Source organism: Miscanthus floridulus, chromosome 7, assembly GCF_019320115.1.
Source record: "Miscanthus floridulus cultivar M001 chromosome 7, ASM1932011v1, whole genome shotgun sequence".
NCBI classification, from domain to species: Eukaryota; Viridiplantae; Streptophyta; class Magnoliopsida; order Poales; family Poaceae; genus Miscanthus; species Miscanthus floridulus.
In genome coordinates, this window is record NC_089586.1 from 43,887,112 (window position 1) to 43,907,738 (window position 20,627).

Genomic DNA, 20,627 nt, shown 5'->3' on the forward strand with positions numbered 1-20,627 from the left:
TATATATATATATATATATATATATATATATATATATATATATCTATATATATGTGTGTGTGTGTGTGTGTGTGTGTGTGTGTGTGTGTGTTGGGAGACGTTATTCATTTTATATGGCATTCTGATTTCATGACCTTACCTAGGGTATACAATAATAATAAAGGCCTGATGTTGAGTGCGTTAGGGGTGGTTACGATAGCATTCTTGGGAGACGTTATTCACTTTATATGGCATTCTGATTTCATGACCTTACCTAGGGTATACAATAATAATAAAGGCCTGATGTTGAGTGCGTTAGGGGTGGTTACGATAGCATTCTTTTAGCATCTCAATCAGCCACCACAATGTTGATATAAAAATTAAATCGAGGCCAAGATTAGTATTTTTAGAACATCAAAGATTAGTATTTTTAGAGCATTAAAATTCATTCTTTCGCATCATTTGATAAAGTGTACTATTTGTATCAGATAACCGGAAATCCTTAACCGAATTCGGCCATTCAAATTAATTAATATTACCTAGTAAAAGAATTTAACTGGTAGCTAATTAAATTATATGGCCCTGTTCGCTTGTCTTATAATCCGTACTTTTTAGCTTGTTTTTTCAGCCGAAACAGTATTTCGGCTTGTTTTTTCAGCGAAGCGAACGGGGCACATATGGCCATGTTCGGCTTACCCCATATTCGGCTTGTTCGATTTTTTTTTCAGCCGGAACAGTGCTTTTCTCTCACAATAATTCAGCCGGAACAGTGTTTTCAGCCAGTTTCAGTAAAATTTCGGACCAGCAGACGGGGCCTACGTCATTCGTGCAACTTCTGGATCGATGATGATGCATAGGGATGCATCATGCTCTCACAATACAAACACCACAAAATGAACAGCTCGATCGTCCACTGCATTTGGCCATTATTACTAGTACTCACTTTGCTATCCTGATATTTTGCATCCCCATCTTGTTATATCCCATTCAAACAAACAGTTAATTAAAGACGTAATATGAGCAGCACCATGGATACGCCCATGTAGTGAAGCAAGAGCAAGTGGAACACAGATTTGGTGTTTCCTTTTCGCTCATGATCATGGAGAGGCAACCTATCATTATGGACCTGCTTTATTTACCATCTTTGGTTTAACAAACGCCACGCACCATGCGAGATGCGGATATCGAAGGCTGAGCTCACTACGTACTGCCTTGGCAGGTCATTCACCTCGTTTATGCTCTGGTCAATGATTTTTTTGGTTCTCCTTTTCCGGTGTGACAATGGTGTTGACGAATGGTGATGCCGGGGTGCTGCCGGTTACCACCAAACCAGTGAGGAGCCTGGCTGAGTTGGTGACGACAATGACGACAGGGATGCCAAAGGTAAGAATCTTGACTCAAGGTGAGGAAATGTTTAAGATATTTTTATTTGCATGTAGACTCTTGGAACAGAACAGCAACATGTAATTATCAAAAGAGCTATGTAGTCAATTAAGCAAAGTTGGGTAGGCTAAAGCTATGGAATTTGTTAAGTAAAGTTAGGTAGGCGACAATGTCCATTGATAATAAGGTGCTTATGGTGATTTCGCCAATCTCAAGATCTACCGTCTCACTCTTCTAAAGATACTCACAAGGGTAGGACGTGTGTGCACGTGTACTCACAGGAAGTGGGCGCTTGTATGCAAGTGTCTGTGGTGCTTAACAAGAAATTAAAGTTAGGATAGTCAATCCAAGGAAGAAAAAAGTTTGGAGGTGCAAAATAATTACTAGTCGTAGACATAAAAATAGACATATTTCTCTTTTTCACAAAAATTCAATTCCAATCGAGACTTAATAAACTCCAGCCGTAACTTTGGAAACATGTTTATTGGCCTCAAATTGGAATATATCCCTCTGTCCCAAAATAAATAACATTATAACTTTTAAAGTAGGGTAAAGTACATTTGTCAACCTCCAACTCGCATTGAAGTTCGATTTTCAACCTTCAACTATGAAACCGGGTAACAGACACCCTCCAATTGTCAAAACTAGACAAATTTGGTCTTCGACTGGTTTCAAAAACGGTTTTATATTTTCTAATAATAATAAAAATCTGGTTCGATCTCAAGAAGTTCCTAATTAATTTATTTTAAATTATAAAAATATGAAGCTAGTTCATGTTTTCTTCTTTAAATGTTATATATATATATGTTGATGCTATATTTAAAATTGTTTAGACCTTACTTGTTTTAAATAAATAACAAGCATGACAACGAGCAATAAAGCAATAGGAACATAAATGAACCAATTCCAACCTATATATAGACCATAAACAAGTAGATGACATTTTTAGAAAAAAATACTTGTTACATATTTTTCTGATCTAAAATAAATGCCGGTGGGGGATAGCAATGCTACTGTATACATTAATACAGGGCTTCGCCTCGAGTTGTTTTTGGCCAAAATCAAGGCGGTGCGCGTGGAGACAAAGGCAGCGAACTGTCATGTAAAAGAACGGAAAGCGAACAATTTAATTCCATGCAAAATTAAATTCCGTGTGAAATTTAATTTCTTGCAAAATTAAAAACATTTTTAAATATAGCATCAACATATATATAACATCTTTAGAAAACATGAACTAGTTTCATATTTTTTATAATTTAAAATAAATTAATTACGAACTTCTAGAGATCGAACCGGATTTTAATTATTATTAGAAAATAGAAAACCGCTTTTGAAACCAGCTGAGGACCAAATTTGTCCGGTTTTAACAGTTGGAGGGTGTCTGCTACCCGGTTTCATAGTTGAAGGTTGAAAGTCGAACTTCAATACGAGTTGGAGGTTGAAAAATGTATTTTACCCTTTATAAAGTATAACGCGGTTAAATACCGTAATATTCACTCTCATAATACAACGAACCCAAGACATGATGTGCTATTACTGCTATGGGTTTTGCAACACTAGGCTACATACCCTTTGGTGTAATAGCCTTTCTAAAACCCGCTCAGTTCGGTGCGTATAAACCTCCTACTTAATCCAGTTTTCAAAGAAAGGAAGCCCAACATCTAAACTGGGCCATCAAAACAGGCCCATACAAGCGCATCGGTTGAGCCTAGGACATCAAAACCGGCCCATACAAGCGCATCGGTTGAAGCGGCAACTACCTGTACCTGTCAGGTACTCAAGTTGTTAGGGCGGATTAACTTCCTCTGGCCCACACGTCGGCCACCACGTACATCGTCCGGCTGGCGAGGGACCACGACCACCGCGGCAGCTATCCTCCGGCGCCCACGATTCTGGATGCCGGAATCAGTCCCACGCGATTCGCTTCTCTCGCCAACCCAAGCATCGTAAAATCCCCCACCAAAAAAAAATCAAGGGGGCATACAAAGAGCGCGTGCGCAGTGCTGGGAGTAGTAGGTGGGCAGATTGGTCGAACTTCGACGGGGTTGGAGGTCTTCAGCTATGGCATCAGCGGGAGGTGCAGGACGAGAAGGAGGGAAAGGAGATGGAGGGAAGGGAGACGAGTCGCTGGCTCGCAGGGCGTGGAGGCAGTACCTGCTCCAGCTCCAGCAACATCCGCTCCGCACAAAGGTCTTCGCTTTCGCTCATGTTTCGATTTTGTTCGTTCTTTCGGAAGCAGGGAGGGTTCTTGAAGTGGGTTGGTTTGGTTGCCTGCCGCAGATGATCACGGCGGGGTGCCTCGCCGGCGTCAGTGACTCCGTCGCGCAGAAGCTCTCCGGGTACCAGAAGATTGAGAAGCGCAGACTCCTGCTCAAGATGGTAAGGACGCTTACCTTGCATTTAGTTTCTGCTACATACAGATGCAGTCACCGGGGGAACTGGGTCTTTCCTTGTTCATTCATTGGGGGGAATAGATCATTTAGTTATATCAGATTAGGACCAGTTGATTGTGATATACTGATTTGTAACGTATTTGCAATTCCCTAAATCAGGTCAACTGTAATTTCTGATATACTGATATGTAATGTACTGGCAGTTCCCTAAATCAGCTCAACTATAATCTTGCTGTTCTAGGAGTGAGTAGTTCTATCAAACTGGTTCTGGGGAAAATTCTTGGGAGGACGTGGAGGTGCAGTTGAAAGATGTATTGCTTGGATTCTAGTCATTTAGCAACTAATTTCAGTTCATCTGTTGAATTGCAGCAATGTGAATGCCATCTGCTTGGGCTTGGTATTATTGTGCGATTTATGTTGTAGTAAGTTGAACTTGCAGCTAATTTGTTGGAGGACGACCAAACTTTTATAGTTTCGTAATGCCGAGTGAAAGCATGAATCGCTAGTGTACGCTACCAAATGAATTGTTGGTACTTATTCAGAATCATGTATAATTATCTGGCCATGTTTTTTTGAAATAAAAATCCACAACCCAATTTTTCTTTTGAGTTATCTGCTAGTTTCCTCTGCCAAATTCTGTAAGGATTATTTTGCAGCCCAATTATGTAGGATCTCTTCTACTAGGATGAGGCTCTTTTCTTTTGGGAAGAGAGTTTCTCACTGTTTTGTATTATTCTACAAACTTGTGGTCTCAGGTCTCAATTGTCATGCCTTCATAAAGATTTTATGAGGATATTGAGTAGTTGAATCCAAATGAAACTGAAAGACATTTCACAGTTAACTTAAGCTACGGTCTGTACTTTTTTACTTCGCTTCGTTGATTGCTGTGAAACAAATGGCACTCCACATACTCTATTCCAATCCACCATGTCTGATGTGCATCAGCTAAAATAGTTTATTCGCAGATGGGCATCTTCTCTATATCCCTCTCTTCTTTTATTTATTATCCTTGCTTGCATGTACCTATCTATTATAATCTGACACCATGTTCTGATGATATGTTCCAGCTCTTTGGTTTTGCATATGGTGGACCATTTGGACATTTCTTATACAAATTTTTGGATTATATCTTCCAAGGGAAGAAGGATACCAAAACCATAGCAAAGAAGGTATATATTTCGTCATTGGCAATTTTGACTATAGCTTTCACTTCTCTCCATGCATGGTATGCATAAATAGTTTATAGTTCTCCTGCAAACTATAAAATCCAGCCCCCCTCAAAAAACTATAAAATCCAGAATTTCAAATGAAACGTCGAGTAAATATTTTGACTTAAGTAACCAACTAATAACTGGGACGAAACAGATACTAGTGTTTAAACTGCAGTAAACTCTTGGTCAGAGTAGCGTTCTTTTTGTTGGTTGTAGTAAAAATTCCGAACTTCATTAAGACATTTTAACCAGCACATGTCATGATGAATTCCTGGCAATGTTTTTTTTTCAGAATTCACATAGATAGCTTGCCCATGAAATTTGTATAGCGTTAGCTTCTTTAAATTTGTAGCCAGCTATCTCTTCCCTGCGACTTACTGATGGGATTTGGAGCCTTTTCTTATATAATAAAGGGAGCCTGGGTTGAAGTAAAGTTATACTTGTTAAATACCTTGTCATGCATTTTTCATGTATGATACTCTTTTCAGGTGTTTCTGGAGCAAGTGACATCTTCTCCCTGGAATAATATATTGTTCTTGTTCTATTACGGATATGTTGTTGAGAGTAAGTGTGTAACTTTATTAGTTCTGTTGGCATCACTCTAATACTGAATTTGCATTTGCATCCTCAAAATTTCCTCCCCACCACCCTCACCCTCTTTCCCATTTGTTTTTACAGCTTTGATCACATTGTCAGTCTCCTGAGACATGACAATATCATAAGCATATGTTGTTTGATTATGCAGAAATATGAGATCAGAGCAATGCATCTTGAATGATATGTCCATCTATCAAAATATAGCATCAATGTGGATTCCATGTATCTTAGTCTTACCATACTTCTCCAGTTGATCCATACTTATCCCATCTTTCAATGTAGGGAGGCCTTTGAAGGAGGTGACGACCAGGGTGAAGAAACAATACCCTTCTGTGCAATTGAGCGCTTGGATGGTATGTGTTTTTCTTTCAGAAATGATACTTGTGTTTTGAGTCCCTCTGTGGACCCTTCCTAAATCTGATTGATGTGCAGTTTTGGCCGATAGTTGGTTGGATAAACCAGCAGTACATGCCTTTACAATTCCGAGTGATCTTCCAAAGCTTTGTTGCATGCTGTTGGTAATGTTCTTTTGGCCTGAACATTGTATAAGAACCTTTTCCCCCGATGTACCACTTGCCATACCTATCTCCCTTGTCTCTCTTTTTTGCTTGTGCAGGGGGATATTTATGAACCTTCGTGCGAGGGCCATGTCTCTGAAGCAGGCGTAGATGGTTTAGAAGGAAGAAATAGCAGCATAGCTGCAACCTGGTACCGGATAAAATGAATATCACGGAAGTTGGATGCTATATCCTGTACTGTTATGCACCAAATCGTTGTTGAATCCATTCAAGTAGTTGGGTTTTTTTTTTCTATTTTTTATCTGTTCATGGTAGTGGTAGTAGTCAGTTTATTTGATCGTCAACGCGTGCAAACAGACAGATTATGCTTTTTGTGAACTGTGATGGAAGCAAACTGCAGTGAATTCGGCTAGCTCTGAGATCCAGTTCGTTCATTTTTCAGCTATATACATAGTCATGATGAGGTTGTTCCAGCATCCACCGTTCTTGCTGGTAATCAAACCTGTTGCCTGACCAGACGCTCTTTGCAGCTCCATTCAGACTTTAGACAAAATGTATTCAGAATTTCACACTGGGCGACTGGCTCATGGCAATGGCATTCATTATTCCAAGCCATTGCGTCCCCATTCGCCGTGCCCGTGCAGGACCGCCTGAAATTCAAGCCAAGTTTTGTCGCAATACTACAACAGGAAACTAGAACAAGTTTTGTCAGGACACACGCCGGAGCCGAGACCTGAACTGAGTTTTCCGACTGAATCCGGATGTAGCCAGGGCGTCGTCGCTCGTGCCTGGCGCGTCTAGGATTTTGAGGTGGCGACCATCCGGGCCGTCATTTGGTCGTGTTGAAACCGTTAGCTTGAATTGACCGTGCCGCCGTCTATGAACTGAAGCCTGAAGAACAAGTCGTTGCCCACATGGCTGCTCGTAATTGGCAACCGTAGGCCCGCTTGACAGATGACAGGTCCATTACACTAGCATCGCAAATGACCATTGACTAAGTATTCAGGATCTTCCAAGTCGTTTTGCAATGTCGTCGCTTGTCGGTCTGTGTGTGTGTTTTTAAGAACGTCGGTCTGTCTTCCCATACAACTGAGAACCTCCTGCAAATCCCATCAGCTGAATCAGCCGAAACACACCAAGTTAGCTCCTCGTCGTGGAACATGTCTATATTTCGGACTGAATCAGCTGAAGGATGATTGAAGCAGGGGCCTAAATCATGTACTTCCTTTTTTTTTCTCGATCACGTAAAAAATTTACGCGTCTTTATAGTTTGATTTTAACGGGGATGACTTAAAGATTTTCAATAAAGCTCATTGTCTCACCGACACGACACGACGCTTAGCCTATTACTCGCTATAGAAGGCAACCAAGGTGCTTGGCGCCGGCCTGCACCCACTGCTCGGCTTGATGTTTGATGATCGCCATCAGTGCATTGACTTGAGTGTTTGCCGCGGAAGCACCTCTGAAAGCATCTAGGCCCCTAGATGGATTTCGGTGATTAATGACAATACAAGATTACTATGACTAACGTGTGTTTTGCAGAGGCAATTAAGTTAGGTCATGGTAATGGAGATCGATTGGGCAATCGAGGTAGTCATACCCCTACGATGGAAATCGTTTCGGTTTTCAAAGGATGGACGACAAGGTTAAGGATGACTAGTTCTAAGTGTCGATTGGAGTTGGAGAGACACTTAGAGTAGTTTAGGACTTTGTTTTTTCCTTTGGCCGTACTATTAAGGGGGGTATGGACGGGTAGCTTGACCTAGGTGAGTCTAGTGAGTTAGGTATGGTGCACACTTGTTAAAACTAGCACTAGGTAGCTCCTCAATATGCCTAAGATCCTTTGGAGCAAACTTCATTCACATATGATCGATAGTTGGAAGTGAATGGAGGGTCAAATGCTGACCGGACGCTGCCTCCGGTGCGACCGGACGCTGGCCGAAGGGTCCAGTCAGTTCATTTGATCAAGCAGATTGCGTTCGGTGCGACCGGACGCTGGAGTGGTCAAGTGACCGGACGCTGAGGTTCAGCGTCCGGTCGACTCCAGTAAGGTACCAGAAGAGGAATTCTACGACCGGACGCGTCCGGTCAGTACTGACCGGACCCTGACGGTTCAGCGTCCGGTCGAGTACAATAAGGTTCCAGTGAAGGTTTAATGCGACCGGACGCATCCGGTCAGTGGTGATTGGACCCTGACAGCTTCTGGTCAACACTTAAAAACTGATGTGCGGGTTGAACTGACCGGAGCGTCCGGTCAACATGACCGGAGCATCCGGTCACCCCGCAGAAGCTCATAACGGTTCATTTTTCAGGCTGCCTTATAAATAGAAGCTCCACTCGTGTGTGGAGTTACTTTTGCTCATTCCAACAGCTGAGAAACACGTTTGTGAGTGCCAAGAAGAGCAAGGTCCTAGTGAGGTGATTGAGATTTGAGAATCCAAGAGAGTAGCCTCATTAGTGAATCAAGAGTAGCAAAGTGTGCATCCACCGTTCTCATTAGGCTTCGCTTGGTCAAGTGAGAGTTCGTGCTTGTTACTCTTGGTGATCGTCATCACCTAGACGACTTGGTGGTGATTGGGAGCTTGGTGATCACCTGGCGGAGCTTGTGGGTGACCCAACTCAAGTTGTGAGCGGTTTTGGGTGATTCACCGCGACGGAATGTCGAAGAATCAACCCGTAGAGAGCACTTGATCCTTGCGTGGATCAAGGAGGAGCTACACCCTTGCGCGGGTGCTCCAACGAGAACTAGTGGGGAGTGGCGACTCTCCGATACCTCGGCAAAACATCGCCGCGTTCCTCTCTCTCTATTTACTTTGAGCATTTACTTTGAGCAATTCAATACTTGTTTTTACATTCATAGAATTGCCATGCTAGTGTAAGTTTAGAACATAGGTTGCAAGTCCTTTGTGCGTTAGATTAATAGAAACACCTTTCTAGGCACAAGGGGTTAATTGGGCTAACCGTAGGATTTGATTATTGCAAGAAAATTTAGAATTAGCCCAATTCACTCCCCCTCTTGGGCATCTTGATCCTTTCAATTGGTATCAAAGCCTCGTGCTCACGTTTTAAGCTTAATCGCTTTGAGCAAGATATCTCACGGGGATGGACCTCCTCCTATCTTTGAGGGAGATGACTTTCCATATTGGAAAATCCGCATGGAGGCGTACTTAGAAGCTCTAGACGTTGGTATACTTAGAGCCGCCTCACAAGGCTTCCCAAAACCTCGGGATGCTACTAACTTACAAGGCGATGAGGTTAATTATGAAAAGTGGAATGCAAAGGCTCGCAACACCATCTTTAGAGGCCTTTGCAAAGATGTGTTCAACCGCATAAGGAACCACAAAGACGCCCATGCACTATGGTCGGACGTTTGTGCGCTCCATGAGGGAACCAAGAGTGAGCGTGAGGAACGCTATCATCTTGTAATTAAAAAGCTAAATTCATTTAAGATGCTTCCCAAAGAAAGTGCTAATGAGATGTATTCACGTTTAAATGTTCTTGTAGAGGAAGTCAGTGGGCTTGGACTTACTCAAATGTCACCATCCGACGTTGTGAGAAAGATCTTGAGTGTCCTCCCCATTGACAAATATGGGCATATTGTGACCGTGCTACATCAAGGTGATCTTTCCACCGCTACACCGACACAAATCTTGAGAAAGATCAATGCTCATGAGATGTACATGCACATCACGCCACAAGATGGCTCATCCTCTACCAAGAAGAAAGAGAAGGACTTAGCATTCAAAGCTAGCCAAGATAAGGGCAAAGCAAGACTTGAGTATGAGAGCTCAAGTGATGAAGAAGATGATGATGAAAGTCTTGCTCTCATGGTGAAGAAGACCGCCAAGATGATAAAGAAGCTCAACAAGAGTGGCATCAAGTTCGATGGCAAGAAGAAGAAGTTCTTCACAAGCTCAAGAAGAAAGCCAATCTCCGAGATAGATTGCTATAATTGTGGAGAACTTGGCCATCTAGCTCATCAATGCACAAAGCCCAAGAAAGACAAGTTCAAGAACAAGAACAAGGGCAAGAAAGATGACTCAAGCAATGAAGATAAAGATGAGAAGAAAAAGAACAAGCCATACAAGAAGAGAGATGGCAAAAAGAGGGACTTCTACAAGAAGAAGAAGAGTGGAAAGGCCTACATCGTCGGTGATTGGCTCACAGACATTGATTCATCTAGTGGATCATCCGATGCTGATAGTGACAATGAGAAGGTGGCCGCCATTGCTATTGATCTTCCATCTTCACCGCCACCATCGCCATCATCCTCAACACACCTATGCCTTATGGCCAAGGGTGAACGCAAGGTAACTAATAATGATGATAGTAGTGATGATGAGCAAGCTAGTGATGGTGATAGCGATAGCAATGATGATGATTCACCTTCATATGATGATCTTGTCAAAATACTAAGAAAATACACTAAGATCATTAGAAAGAGTAGAGCTAAAAATGAAAAGCTTGATGCTAAAAATGATTCACTCTTAGCAAAATGCGATACATTGGAAAAGACTAATGATGAGCTTAGAGAAACAAATGATGTTATATCATCCAAACTCAAGGAGCTCAAATCTTCTAAGAAAGAGCTTAAAGATAAACATGATAAACTTGAATGGGTGCACAATGAGCTCATCACTAGCCACAACAAGCTAAAAGATGAATATACAACTCTAAAGATCAATTATGATACTCTTGTTATTGCTCAAGAATTTTTACCAAATGAGCCACATGATGCTACTAACCATGTTGCTAAGATTGATATAGCTACATCATGTGATGATTTAATTGATGAGAGCATTGAGCAAGGATCTAGTGGCAAAGGCAAACAAGTGGTTGAGTGCAATGACTATGATGAGTATGTCAAGCTCAAGAGTGATAATGAGAAGCTCAAGAAAGATCTTGAAGAGATCAAATGCCAAAACGCCATTGTGCTAGAAACTCTTGATCATGATGAAGAGTTGATCCTTGAGAATGAGAAGCTCAAAGAAGAAAACAAGAAGCTCAAGGAAGAGAAGAACAATGATGTTCTCAAGGAAGAGAACAAGAAGCTCAAGATGGAGAAAGAGCATCTCAAGGTGGGATTGAGCAAGTTTGCAAGAGGCAAGCATCTCCAAAGTGAGCTACTCATGAACACCGTCATGAAGATGGATAGAAGTGGCATTGGATATGTGGCAAGTGTAGAGAAGAAGAAGGCTCAAGTTCAACAACAACAATCAAAGCCGAAGCCAAAGCCAAAGAGATGTTTTGAGTGTGGACAAGAAGGCCACTTTGCTCATGAGTGCCAAACTCCACCGCCATAACCCTTGCCCAAGCATGCTAGACCCTTTGCTTTCAATGCTCACTACATGCTTAGAAAAAATTCTAGTGGAAAGATGAAAGTCATGTTCTTAGGACCCTCTAACAAGAATAGGCCTAAGAAGATTTGGGTGGCTATGTCACTTGTTGAGAAGGTGAAGGGCCCTCAACAAGTTTGGGTTCCTAAAGCTTGAGTCTCTTGTGTGTAGGTGAACTACAAGACCGGTGGAAGTCATTGGGTTATTGATAGTGGTTGCACTCAACATATGACCAGTGATCCTCATATGTTTACCTCACTAGATGAAGAGGTAGATGGACAAGAGAAAATAACATTTGGAGATAACTCAAAGGGCAAGGTTAAAGGATTGGGCAAAGTGGCAATATCAAATGATCATTCCATCTCCAATGTGCTATATGTTGCTTCATTGAGCTTCAACTTGCTATCCGTTGGACAATTGTGTGATCTTGGCTTCCAATGCTTGTTCACCGAGAAGGAGGTTGTTGTATCCAAGGTAGATGATAATCAAGTGATATTCAATAGATTTAGATACAACAACTTATATCTAGTGGACTTCACCTCTGAAGATGCAAATTTGAAGACTTGCCTATTCACCAAAACAACACTTGGGTGGCTATGGCATAGAAGACTTGCTCATGTTGGTATGAGTTCACTCAAGAAGCTAATGAAGAATGATTTGGTAAGAGGGTTGAAGGATGTAAAGTTTGAGAAGGACAAGCTTTGTAGTGCATGTCAAGCCGGCAAGCAAGTTGCAAATACTCATCCAACCAAAGCTTTCATGTCAACCACAAGAGTGCTAGAACTCCTTCACATGGATTTATTTGGACCAACAACATACAAGAGTTTGGGAGGAAATCTTTATTGTCTTGTGATCGTTGATGACTATTCAAGGTATACATGGGTATTCTTTCTTCATGACAAATCTGAAGTTAAATCTTGCTTCAAGAAGTTTGCCAAGAGAGCTCAAAATGAATTTAAAGTGAAGCTCAAGAAGATAAGAAGTGACAATGGAAAAGAATTTGACAACACAAACATTGAAGCTTATTGTGATGAAGTTGGGATCAAGCATGAAGTCTCCGGAACTTATACTCCTCAACAAAATGGTGTAGTTGAGAGGAAGAACCGGACTTTGATCACTCTTGCAAGGACAATGCTAGATGAGTACAACACCTCCGAAGCTCTATGGGCGGAAGCAATCAACACCTCATGCTATGCATCAAACTGCCTATTCCTTCAAAAGTTCCTTGGCAAGACACCTTATGAGTTGCTCAATGGGAAGAAGCCGGATGTCTCCTTCTTTAGGGTGTTTGGTTGTAAATGCTACATCTACAAGAAGCGGCAACACCTAGGGAAGTTCCAAAGACGTTGTGATATTGGTTTTCTTGTTGGTTACTCATCAAAGTCCAAAGCATATAGAGTATTTAATCATGCCACCGGCTTGGTTGAAGAAACATATGATGTGGAATTTGATGAATCTAACGGCTCCCAAGGAGCACATGAGAATCTTGATGATGTAGGTGATGAACCATTGAGGGAGGATATGAAGAATATTTTGGTAGGAGACATCAAGCCAAAAGATGATGAAGATGATGTACAAGTCATTGATCAACCTTCTTCATCAAGTGTGCCACAAGATGGTGAAAAAGATGGGAGGGTAGAAAATGAAGATACTCATATCTCCCATGAGCAAATGGTGGTACAAGCACAAGATGTTGATGCTCCACAACCTCCTCCTCAAGTGGTCAATAGAAGAAATACACCTCTCCTACAAGATCATCCACAAGATCTCATCATAGGGAGTCCATCAAAGGGTGTAATGACTCAATCTCAAAAACTTACTTCATTTATTGCTCATCACTCTTTTGTCTCTTGCTATGAGCCTACCAAGGTAGAAGAAGCTCTTAAAGATCTGGATTAGATCAATGATATGCATGAAGAGTTGAACAACTTCACTCGCAATGAAGTTTGGACTCTTAAAGAGCGACCAAAAGGTGCAAGAGTCATTGGAACAAAGTGGGTGTTCCGCAACAAGCAAGATGATCAAGGTGTTGTTGTGAGGAACAAGGCAAGACTAGTTGCAAAGGGGTTCTTCCAAGTTGAAGGTTTGGATTTTGGAGAGACCTTTGCATCGGTTGCAAGATTAGAAGCCATCCATATCCTACTTGCATATGCATCACATCATGAAATGAAACTATATCAAATGGATATGAAAAGTGCATTTTTAAATGGCTTTATTAATGAACTAGTCTATGTTGATCAACCTCCTAGGTTTGAAGACCCTAGATATCCTAATCATGCTTATAGGTTATCCAAGGCACTATATGGGCTTAAGCAAGCCCCAAGAGCTTGGTATGAGCACCTTCGGGATTTCCTCATTGAGAAGGGCTTCACCATTGGGAAGGTCGACACCACACTATTCACCAAGAAGCTTGATGGGCATATCTTCATTTGTCAAGTATATGTTGATGATATCATCTTTGGATCATCAAATGAAGACTCATGCAAAGAATTTGGTGAATTGATGTCGAAGGAGTTTGAGATGTCCATGATTGGTGAGCTTATATTCTTTCTTGGTTTTCAAGTCAAGCAAATAAAAGAAGGCATCTTCATCTCTCAAGAGAAATACACAAAAGATCTTCTCAAGAGATTCAAGATGGATGAATATAAGCCAATCAAGACACCAATGCCTACCAATGGACATCTCGACCTAGATGAGGGAGGTAACCCGGTTGATCAAACTCTCTACCGTTCCATGATTGGTAGCTTGTTATATTTAACCGCATCTAGGCCCGACATCATGTTTAGTGTGTGTATGTGTGCTAGATTTCAAGCTAATCCTAAGGAAACACATTTAATTGCCGTAAAAAGAATCCTTAGGTATCTTAAGCACACACCAAGCATTGGCCATTGGTATCCCAAAGGAGCTATATTTGAATTAGTTGGCTATTCCGATTCGGATTATGCCGGTTGCAAAGTTGATAGAAAGAGCACATCTGGAGGGTGCCATTTGCTTGGTAGATCACTTGTGTCTTGGTCCTCCAAGAAACAAAATAGTGTGGCGTTGTCCACCACCGAAGCGGAATACATTGCCGCGGGTGCTTGTTGTGCACAAATATTATACATGAAACAAACTTTGCTAGACTATGGTGTAGTTCTAGAAAAGGTACCTCTTTTGTGTGACAATGAAAGTGCGGTAAAACTTACAAATAATCCGGTCCAACACTCTCACACCAAGCACATAGATATCCGCCATCACTTTCTAAGAGATCATGTTGCTAAAAATAATATATCACTTGAAGGTGTAAGAACCGAAGATCAATTAGCGGATATCTTCACTAAACCGCTAGATGAGGCTACATTTTGTAGATTGCGGAATGAGCTCAATGTACTTGATTTTAGTAACTTCACTAAAAATTGAGCTTGTGTTGTCCCTTGCATTCATTGTAATATACAACATGTTTAATTTTTGGTAATGCATATAGGGCGTGTCTAACATGGTTAAGATAACCACCGAAAAGCGTGTGAAGAAGCTTAACCTTGGATCAAACTTGACAAGCAACTAGATTTACTTACAAGTATTGCATATGCATGAATGTTGTTTTGTTATTTTGTTTCATTTGCCCTCTTATTGCCTATTTTCTTAAAAAGAATTATAGCCTAAGGCAAAGGATTTTGAAAAATATGAGGGTTTGAGAGAGGTCACTCACATCAGTCCCAATTGATGTTTATTTGAATCTTATTCATGTTGGGACTTGATTGAGAATAGGCAGCGCGGAGGAACATTGAAGATTTGCTGGAAAAGAGTGACCGGACGCTGCATCGGACTCTACAGTCCAGCGTTCGGTTAGTTCACAGGAGGTGAATAGAAGCTGAAGAAGTGACCGGACTCTGTGTTTGAGCGTCCGGTCAGGAAGGGTTCCAGCGTTCGGTCGTTCTACATGGCGTTGAAGGCAACTAACCGAACTCTGGCTGCGTCCGATCATGGACCACCGGACGCGTCTAGTCACGATTCTAGAGGAATTGGACCTCTCTGGAATTGACCGAACGCTGGGTGGCAGCGTCCGGTCGCTACCACCAGAGCATCCGGTCAGTAGGAATTGTGCGGACTTCGATCTCTATTTTCGTTTCCTATTCTGTCTCGCTGGGATCCCTTTATAATCAATTTGGCCATACCTAGCACCGCATCCGCCTTTGCCCTAGCCTGCTTCCCCGCGCTGATGCCGCCGCAGCTCCTCCACGCCAGCACCATCGCGCCAGCTCCATCGCCGCTGCACCCGCACAGCATTGCCTCGCGCCAGCTCACCGCGCTAGTGCCACTGCTAGCCCGCGCGCACACTGTAGCCCACCCGCGCGCACGCTGCCGACTGCTCCTGCGCCGCCAGCGCCCTGTCCACAGCACCACCGAGCCAAGTCCTGGTGCCCTAGCACCGTCATCAGTCCACATCGCCAATTCACAGCCGCAGTGTGATTCTCACCCTTTGCTTCGTGCCGGGCTGTCAATTCATCGCTCAACCCTAACCCTAGCCGGTTCCGAAGGTTCCCCACATGACGTCTCTTCTCTTCTCTTCTTGGATCATTGGTTCATCAGGTAGCAAGCCACTCGCTTCTATTTCGTATCTAAATTGCTTGTTCTCATAGGGTTTCGCATCTATTAGATATATTGTATTTATTTGTATATCTATCTATTCCATCGTGTAGCGAGTCAGTGTCATTGAGGTGACAGGTGCTGTTGTCAGTCAACTCAGAGCCAAGCTTACGAGTACGGATCGAGGCCAAGCCTCGAAAGTGTCAGTGGACAGTTGATCTATTCAGCGGCAGTTTCTCTTGTTAGATCAGATGGCTCGCACCAAGAATGTTGGTGGTGGTCTAGGAGATGATGATCGGAGGCCCCCGCCTCGCCAGCCTACAGGACCTAAAGGCAAGGCGACGAAGCAGGTTGTATCAAAGAAGCGCAAGTACCCTGATGCAGAGATAGCTAGAGCAGCAGCAGTTGCTGAGGCCGTAGAGCGTGCCGAGAGAGGAGGTGCCCGTAGTGGAGTTGTCATAGCAGATCATCTGGCACCAGACGCACAGGGCAGACTTGAGCACATTGAGCGTCTTCATGGTAGTCCAGCTAGGACTGTCATGATGGCAGGATGACGTCTTCCCATTATGGATCCTCAGCCTCAGGGGGGAGTCACAGTAGGAGTCACAGCAGCAGCCCCCACTAGCAGAGCCTCAGCCAGCTCAGGAGACATAGGAGGGCCAGCAGGCTAAGGAGACTGAGCAGGCACCCTAGCCGCAGCTACGCCGCTCTGGTCGTACCAGTGTTCCAGTTCCACCGAGGCCAGCTACACAGCATAGGGGATCACGCCCACCGCCCAGACCACAGGGTCTGCCTCTAGTGATCCACCTTGACTTGAGGGCTGCCACGGCCAAGCAGGTTCAGCAGCTTTGCTTTATGGAGTTTGATGTGTGGTTTCCCCCCCGGAGGGATGAGAGAGCAGCAGAGGGTTTCTACACGCCACTACAGGAAGACTTCTACAATACATATCTGAATAGTGGGGCAGTCTTCCGATCTTAGAGAGTCTATAGTATTGAGGCTATTGTGGCAGCAGCCGGAGAGCATATCCGCCCCTACTTATCATATTTGCTAGGGCTGACAGATCTGATTGGTCGGACAGGATTGTATGTACCATCTTGGGTTTGGCAGTTCTATGCTTCGCTCTATGTTGATCCGCAGCATAACTTTATACACATTGCATTCAGAGGCAGAGACTACAGGATGATGAGTCAGAGGGCTAGGGAGATACTGAGGCTACATGAGCAGCCTGTTAGGTTACATGAGGTATGTTATGGACAACAGGAGCCTCCTAGGCGTCCTCATGGTGGTTTGGTGCCCCCTACTGATCTTGTGCGACATTGCTTCAAGGAGCCCTTTGGTGAGGGGTCGAGGAGGAACCCTAGTGACCTTACTCCTATAGCTCTAGTGCTAGAGGCTACCATCAGGAGGACACTACTTCCCAGGATGGGATACAGAGAGGGCTTGACTCGCCTCTAGCTTTGGCTCCTCAACACCCTGATGCAGCAGACAGTGTTCGATATTTGGGATCTTCTTCTGTCTGAGATGGAGGACACAATAGCTGAGGGCTTCAAGGGTCGCAGGTAGCTTTCATATGCACACTGGATCACATTTCTTATGCTCAAGGCTGTGCAAGTTAGGACCCCTGAGATGGTTGTAGAGTACAGAGGTGCCACCACTGAGTTTCTAGCTTATAACATGGCATAGAGGATCAGGCATAGCACACCACAGGCACTCGCTCAGCCTCGCCGTCGTCCAGATATACCAAAGTCCGCAGCTCAGCAGGACAAGATTATTAGAGGTATAGCCGCTACTGAGGAGGAGCAGCTTCAGGCTCAGGAGGAGAGGACCGAGTCTAGTGACAGCTCGGATGACGACTACCTGCCTATTCCTCAGATGCCTCCACACAGACATGATGCAGAGGCCGACAGTTCCATCTCAGCTCCACCTGCCCCGTAGACAAACCCCGCTTTGATTGCTATTCTTGAGCGGATGCAGTAGGATCAGGCACGACAGGCTCAGGAGACCGCTGCCAACTTTGCACAGTTTTAGGCTCGTCAGGACGAGTTCCAGCGCTAGCAGCAGGTCCTCTAGTAGCAGCAGCAGATGCATCAGCAGCAGTTACTCATGCAGCAGCAGCTTATGGGATTTATGCAGCATGTAGTAACAGCACTTGGGGCTCCACAGCCACAGCTTTCACCCCAGCTTGCTCAGCCTGCCACCACTATGATGACTCCAGCAGTACAGCCCAGTGGGCTTCAGAGTCAGGGACAGCCTTTAGCTCCATTTGCTTCACCCATAGTTCAGGTGTCCCAGTGGTTATCCTCGCCAGTGGTAGCCCCACAGTTCACTCCATATTTGACGGGCTTCACACCAGATCAGTCACCCTCGCTATTTGTGCCTAACACGTCAGTCTCCAGGAGTCTTGGAGCATCCTTTAGTGAGTTGACAGGCATGCCTACACCGCCACATATGCATGCCGCCGGTCCTTCTACAGCAGCCCTAGTCATCATGACTACTCAGAGGCTCCCGTCTTCTGTCGCATCTTCAGATCCTACGACAGACGTACCAGCAGCATCACAGGCAGCACCTGCCCTAGCCCAGACCTAGACCGCTTCAGCGACGCTTCCAGCCATAGAGGATTAGTTAGTACAGAGCTCAGGGTTAGATGATGATGGTGCCCAGTTTCAGCTTGCCCCTCGTACCTCAGCGCCCGGCTCGTCCGCTGTAGCCCTGCCGACCGACCCTTAGGTTTTGGTGTTTGATGCCAAAGGGGGAGAGGATTTGAGTATGTAAACTCAGGGGGATTTATGTTTAGGGGAGCCTAATTAGCTCTTAGTCTATTATATACATTTGGAGCTTTATTTGTGTGATACACTATTACTATTATGCATTCGTGTGTTTACTTTCATGCATACTATTATATCTATGTGATAGTGATATCTACGTGATTGTGATTTATGACATGTGTGCTCTCTACTTTGAATTCCTTTATATGTCATATCACTTGTGTTATGCTCATTTGCCTTTGCTTCCGCGTTTATACTCTGATGCAAATGAGCTTTATTACTTGTACTCATGCTTATTGAATATCCTTTGAGTACATCGTGTTGGCTTGGGTCATATAAGCTTGCCTAACTCTTTTGTTCTTATTGACAAAAGCTTATATGAACCAAGCCCGTCAAAAACCTCACTTTTTCACATACTCGAGGTGGTATTGTCATCAATCACCAAAAAGGGGGAGATTGAAAGCATCTAGGCCCCAAGTTAGATTTCGGTGATTAATGACAATACAAGATTACTATGACTAACGTGTATTTTGCAGAGGCAATTAAGTTAGGTCATGGTAATGGAGATCGATTGGGCAATCGAGGTGGTCATACCCCTACGATGGAAATCGTTTCGGTTTTCAAATGATGGACGACAAGGTTAAGGATGACTAGTTCTAAGTGTCGATTGGAGTTGGAGAGACACTTAGAGTAGTTTAGGACTTTGTTTTTTCCTTTGGCCGAACTATTAAGGGGGGTATGGACGGGTAGCTTGACCTAGGTGAGTCTAGTGAGTTAGGTGTGGTGCACACTTGTTAAAACTAGCACTAGGTAGCTCCTCAACATGCCTAAGATCCTTTGGAGCAAACTTCATTCACATATGATCGAGAGTTGGAAGTGAATGGAGGGTCAAATGCTGACCGGACGCTGGCTCTGGTGTGACCAGATGCTGGCCGAAGGGTCCGGTCAGTTCATTTGATCAAGCAGATTACGTTCGGTGCGATCGGACGCTGGAGTGGTCAAGTGACCAGACGCTGAGGTCCAGCGTCCAGTCGACTCCAGTAAGGTACCAGAAGAGGAATTCTGCGACCGGACACGTCCGGTCAGTACTGACTAGACCCTGGTGGTTCAGCGTCCGGTCGAGTACAATAAGGTTCCAGTGAGGGTTTAATGCAACCAGACACATCCGGTCAGTGGTGATCGGACCCTGACAACATCCGATCAACACTTAAACACTGATGTGCGGGTTGAACTGACCGGAGCGTCCGGTCAACATGACCGGAGCATCCGGTCACTCCACAGAAGCTTATAATGGTTCGTTTTCCAAGCTGCCTTATAAATAGAAGCTCCACTCGTGTGTGGAGTTACTTTTGCTCATTCCAACAGCTAAGAAACACGTTTGTGAGTGCCAAGAAGAGCAAGGTCCTAGTGAGGTGATTGAGATTTGAGAATCCAAGAGAGTAGCCTCATTAGTGAATCAAGAGTAGCAAAGTGTGCATCCACCATTCTCATTAGGCTTCACGTGGTCAAGTGAGAGTTCGTGCTTGTTACTCTTGGTGATCGCCATCACCTAGATGGCTTGGTGGTGATTGGGAGCTTGGTGATCACCCGGCGGAGCTTGTGGGTGACCCAACTCAAGTTATGAGCTGTTTTGGGTGATTCACCATGATGGAGTGTCGAAGAATCAACCCGTAGAGAGCACTTGATCCTTGCGTGGATCAAGGGGGAGCTACACCCTTGTGCGGGTGCTCCATCGAGGACTAGTGGGGAGTGGCGACTCTCCGATACCTCGACAAAACATCGCCGTGTTCCTCTCTCTCTATTTACTTTGAGCATTTACTTTGAGCAATTCAATACTTGTTTTTACATTCATAGAATTGTTATGCTAGAGTAAGTTTGG

General features: G+C 43.9%; 1 protein-coding gene across 1 annotated transcript; it reads left to right on the forward strand.

Annotated features, from left to right (window-relative positions):
* The first annotated feature begins 3,220 nt into the window (after positions 1 to 3,220).
* Positions 3,221 to 6,493, forward strand: LOC136463120 (peroxisomal membrane protein PMP22-like). Its single transcript, XM_066462151.1, has 7 exons — positions 3,221 to 3,552; positions 3,643 to 3,741; positions 4,823 to 4,924; positions 5,455 to 5,530; positions 5,846 to 5,916; positions 5,996 to 6,081; positions 6,180 to 6,493. The coding sequence occupies exons 1-7, from the start codon at positions 3,424 to 3,426 to the stop codon at positions 6,229 to 6,231; spliced, it is 615 nt and encodes a 204-aa protein (XP_066318248.1). The 5' UTR covers positions 3,221 to 3,423; the 3' UTR covers positions 6,232 to 6,493.
* Positions 6,494 to 20,627: the final 14,134 nt, after the last annotated feature.

Coding starts and splice junctions, on each gene's coding strand:
- LOC136463120 (XM_066462151.1), top strand. CDS start 3,424: ATGGCATCAGCGGGAGGTGCAGGACGAGAAGGAGGGAAAGGAGATGGA. Junction 3,553..3,642: donor AACATCCGCTCCGCACAAAG/GTCTTCGCTTTC, acceptor TGCCTGCCGCAG/ATGATCACGGCGGGGTGCCT. Junction 5,917..5,995: donor TGCAATTGAGCGCTTGGATG/GTATGTGTTTTT, acceptor ATTGATGTGCAG/TTTTGGCCGATAGTTGGTTG.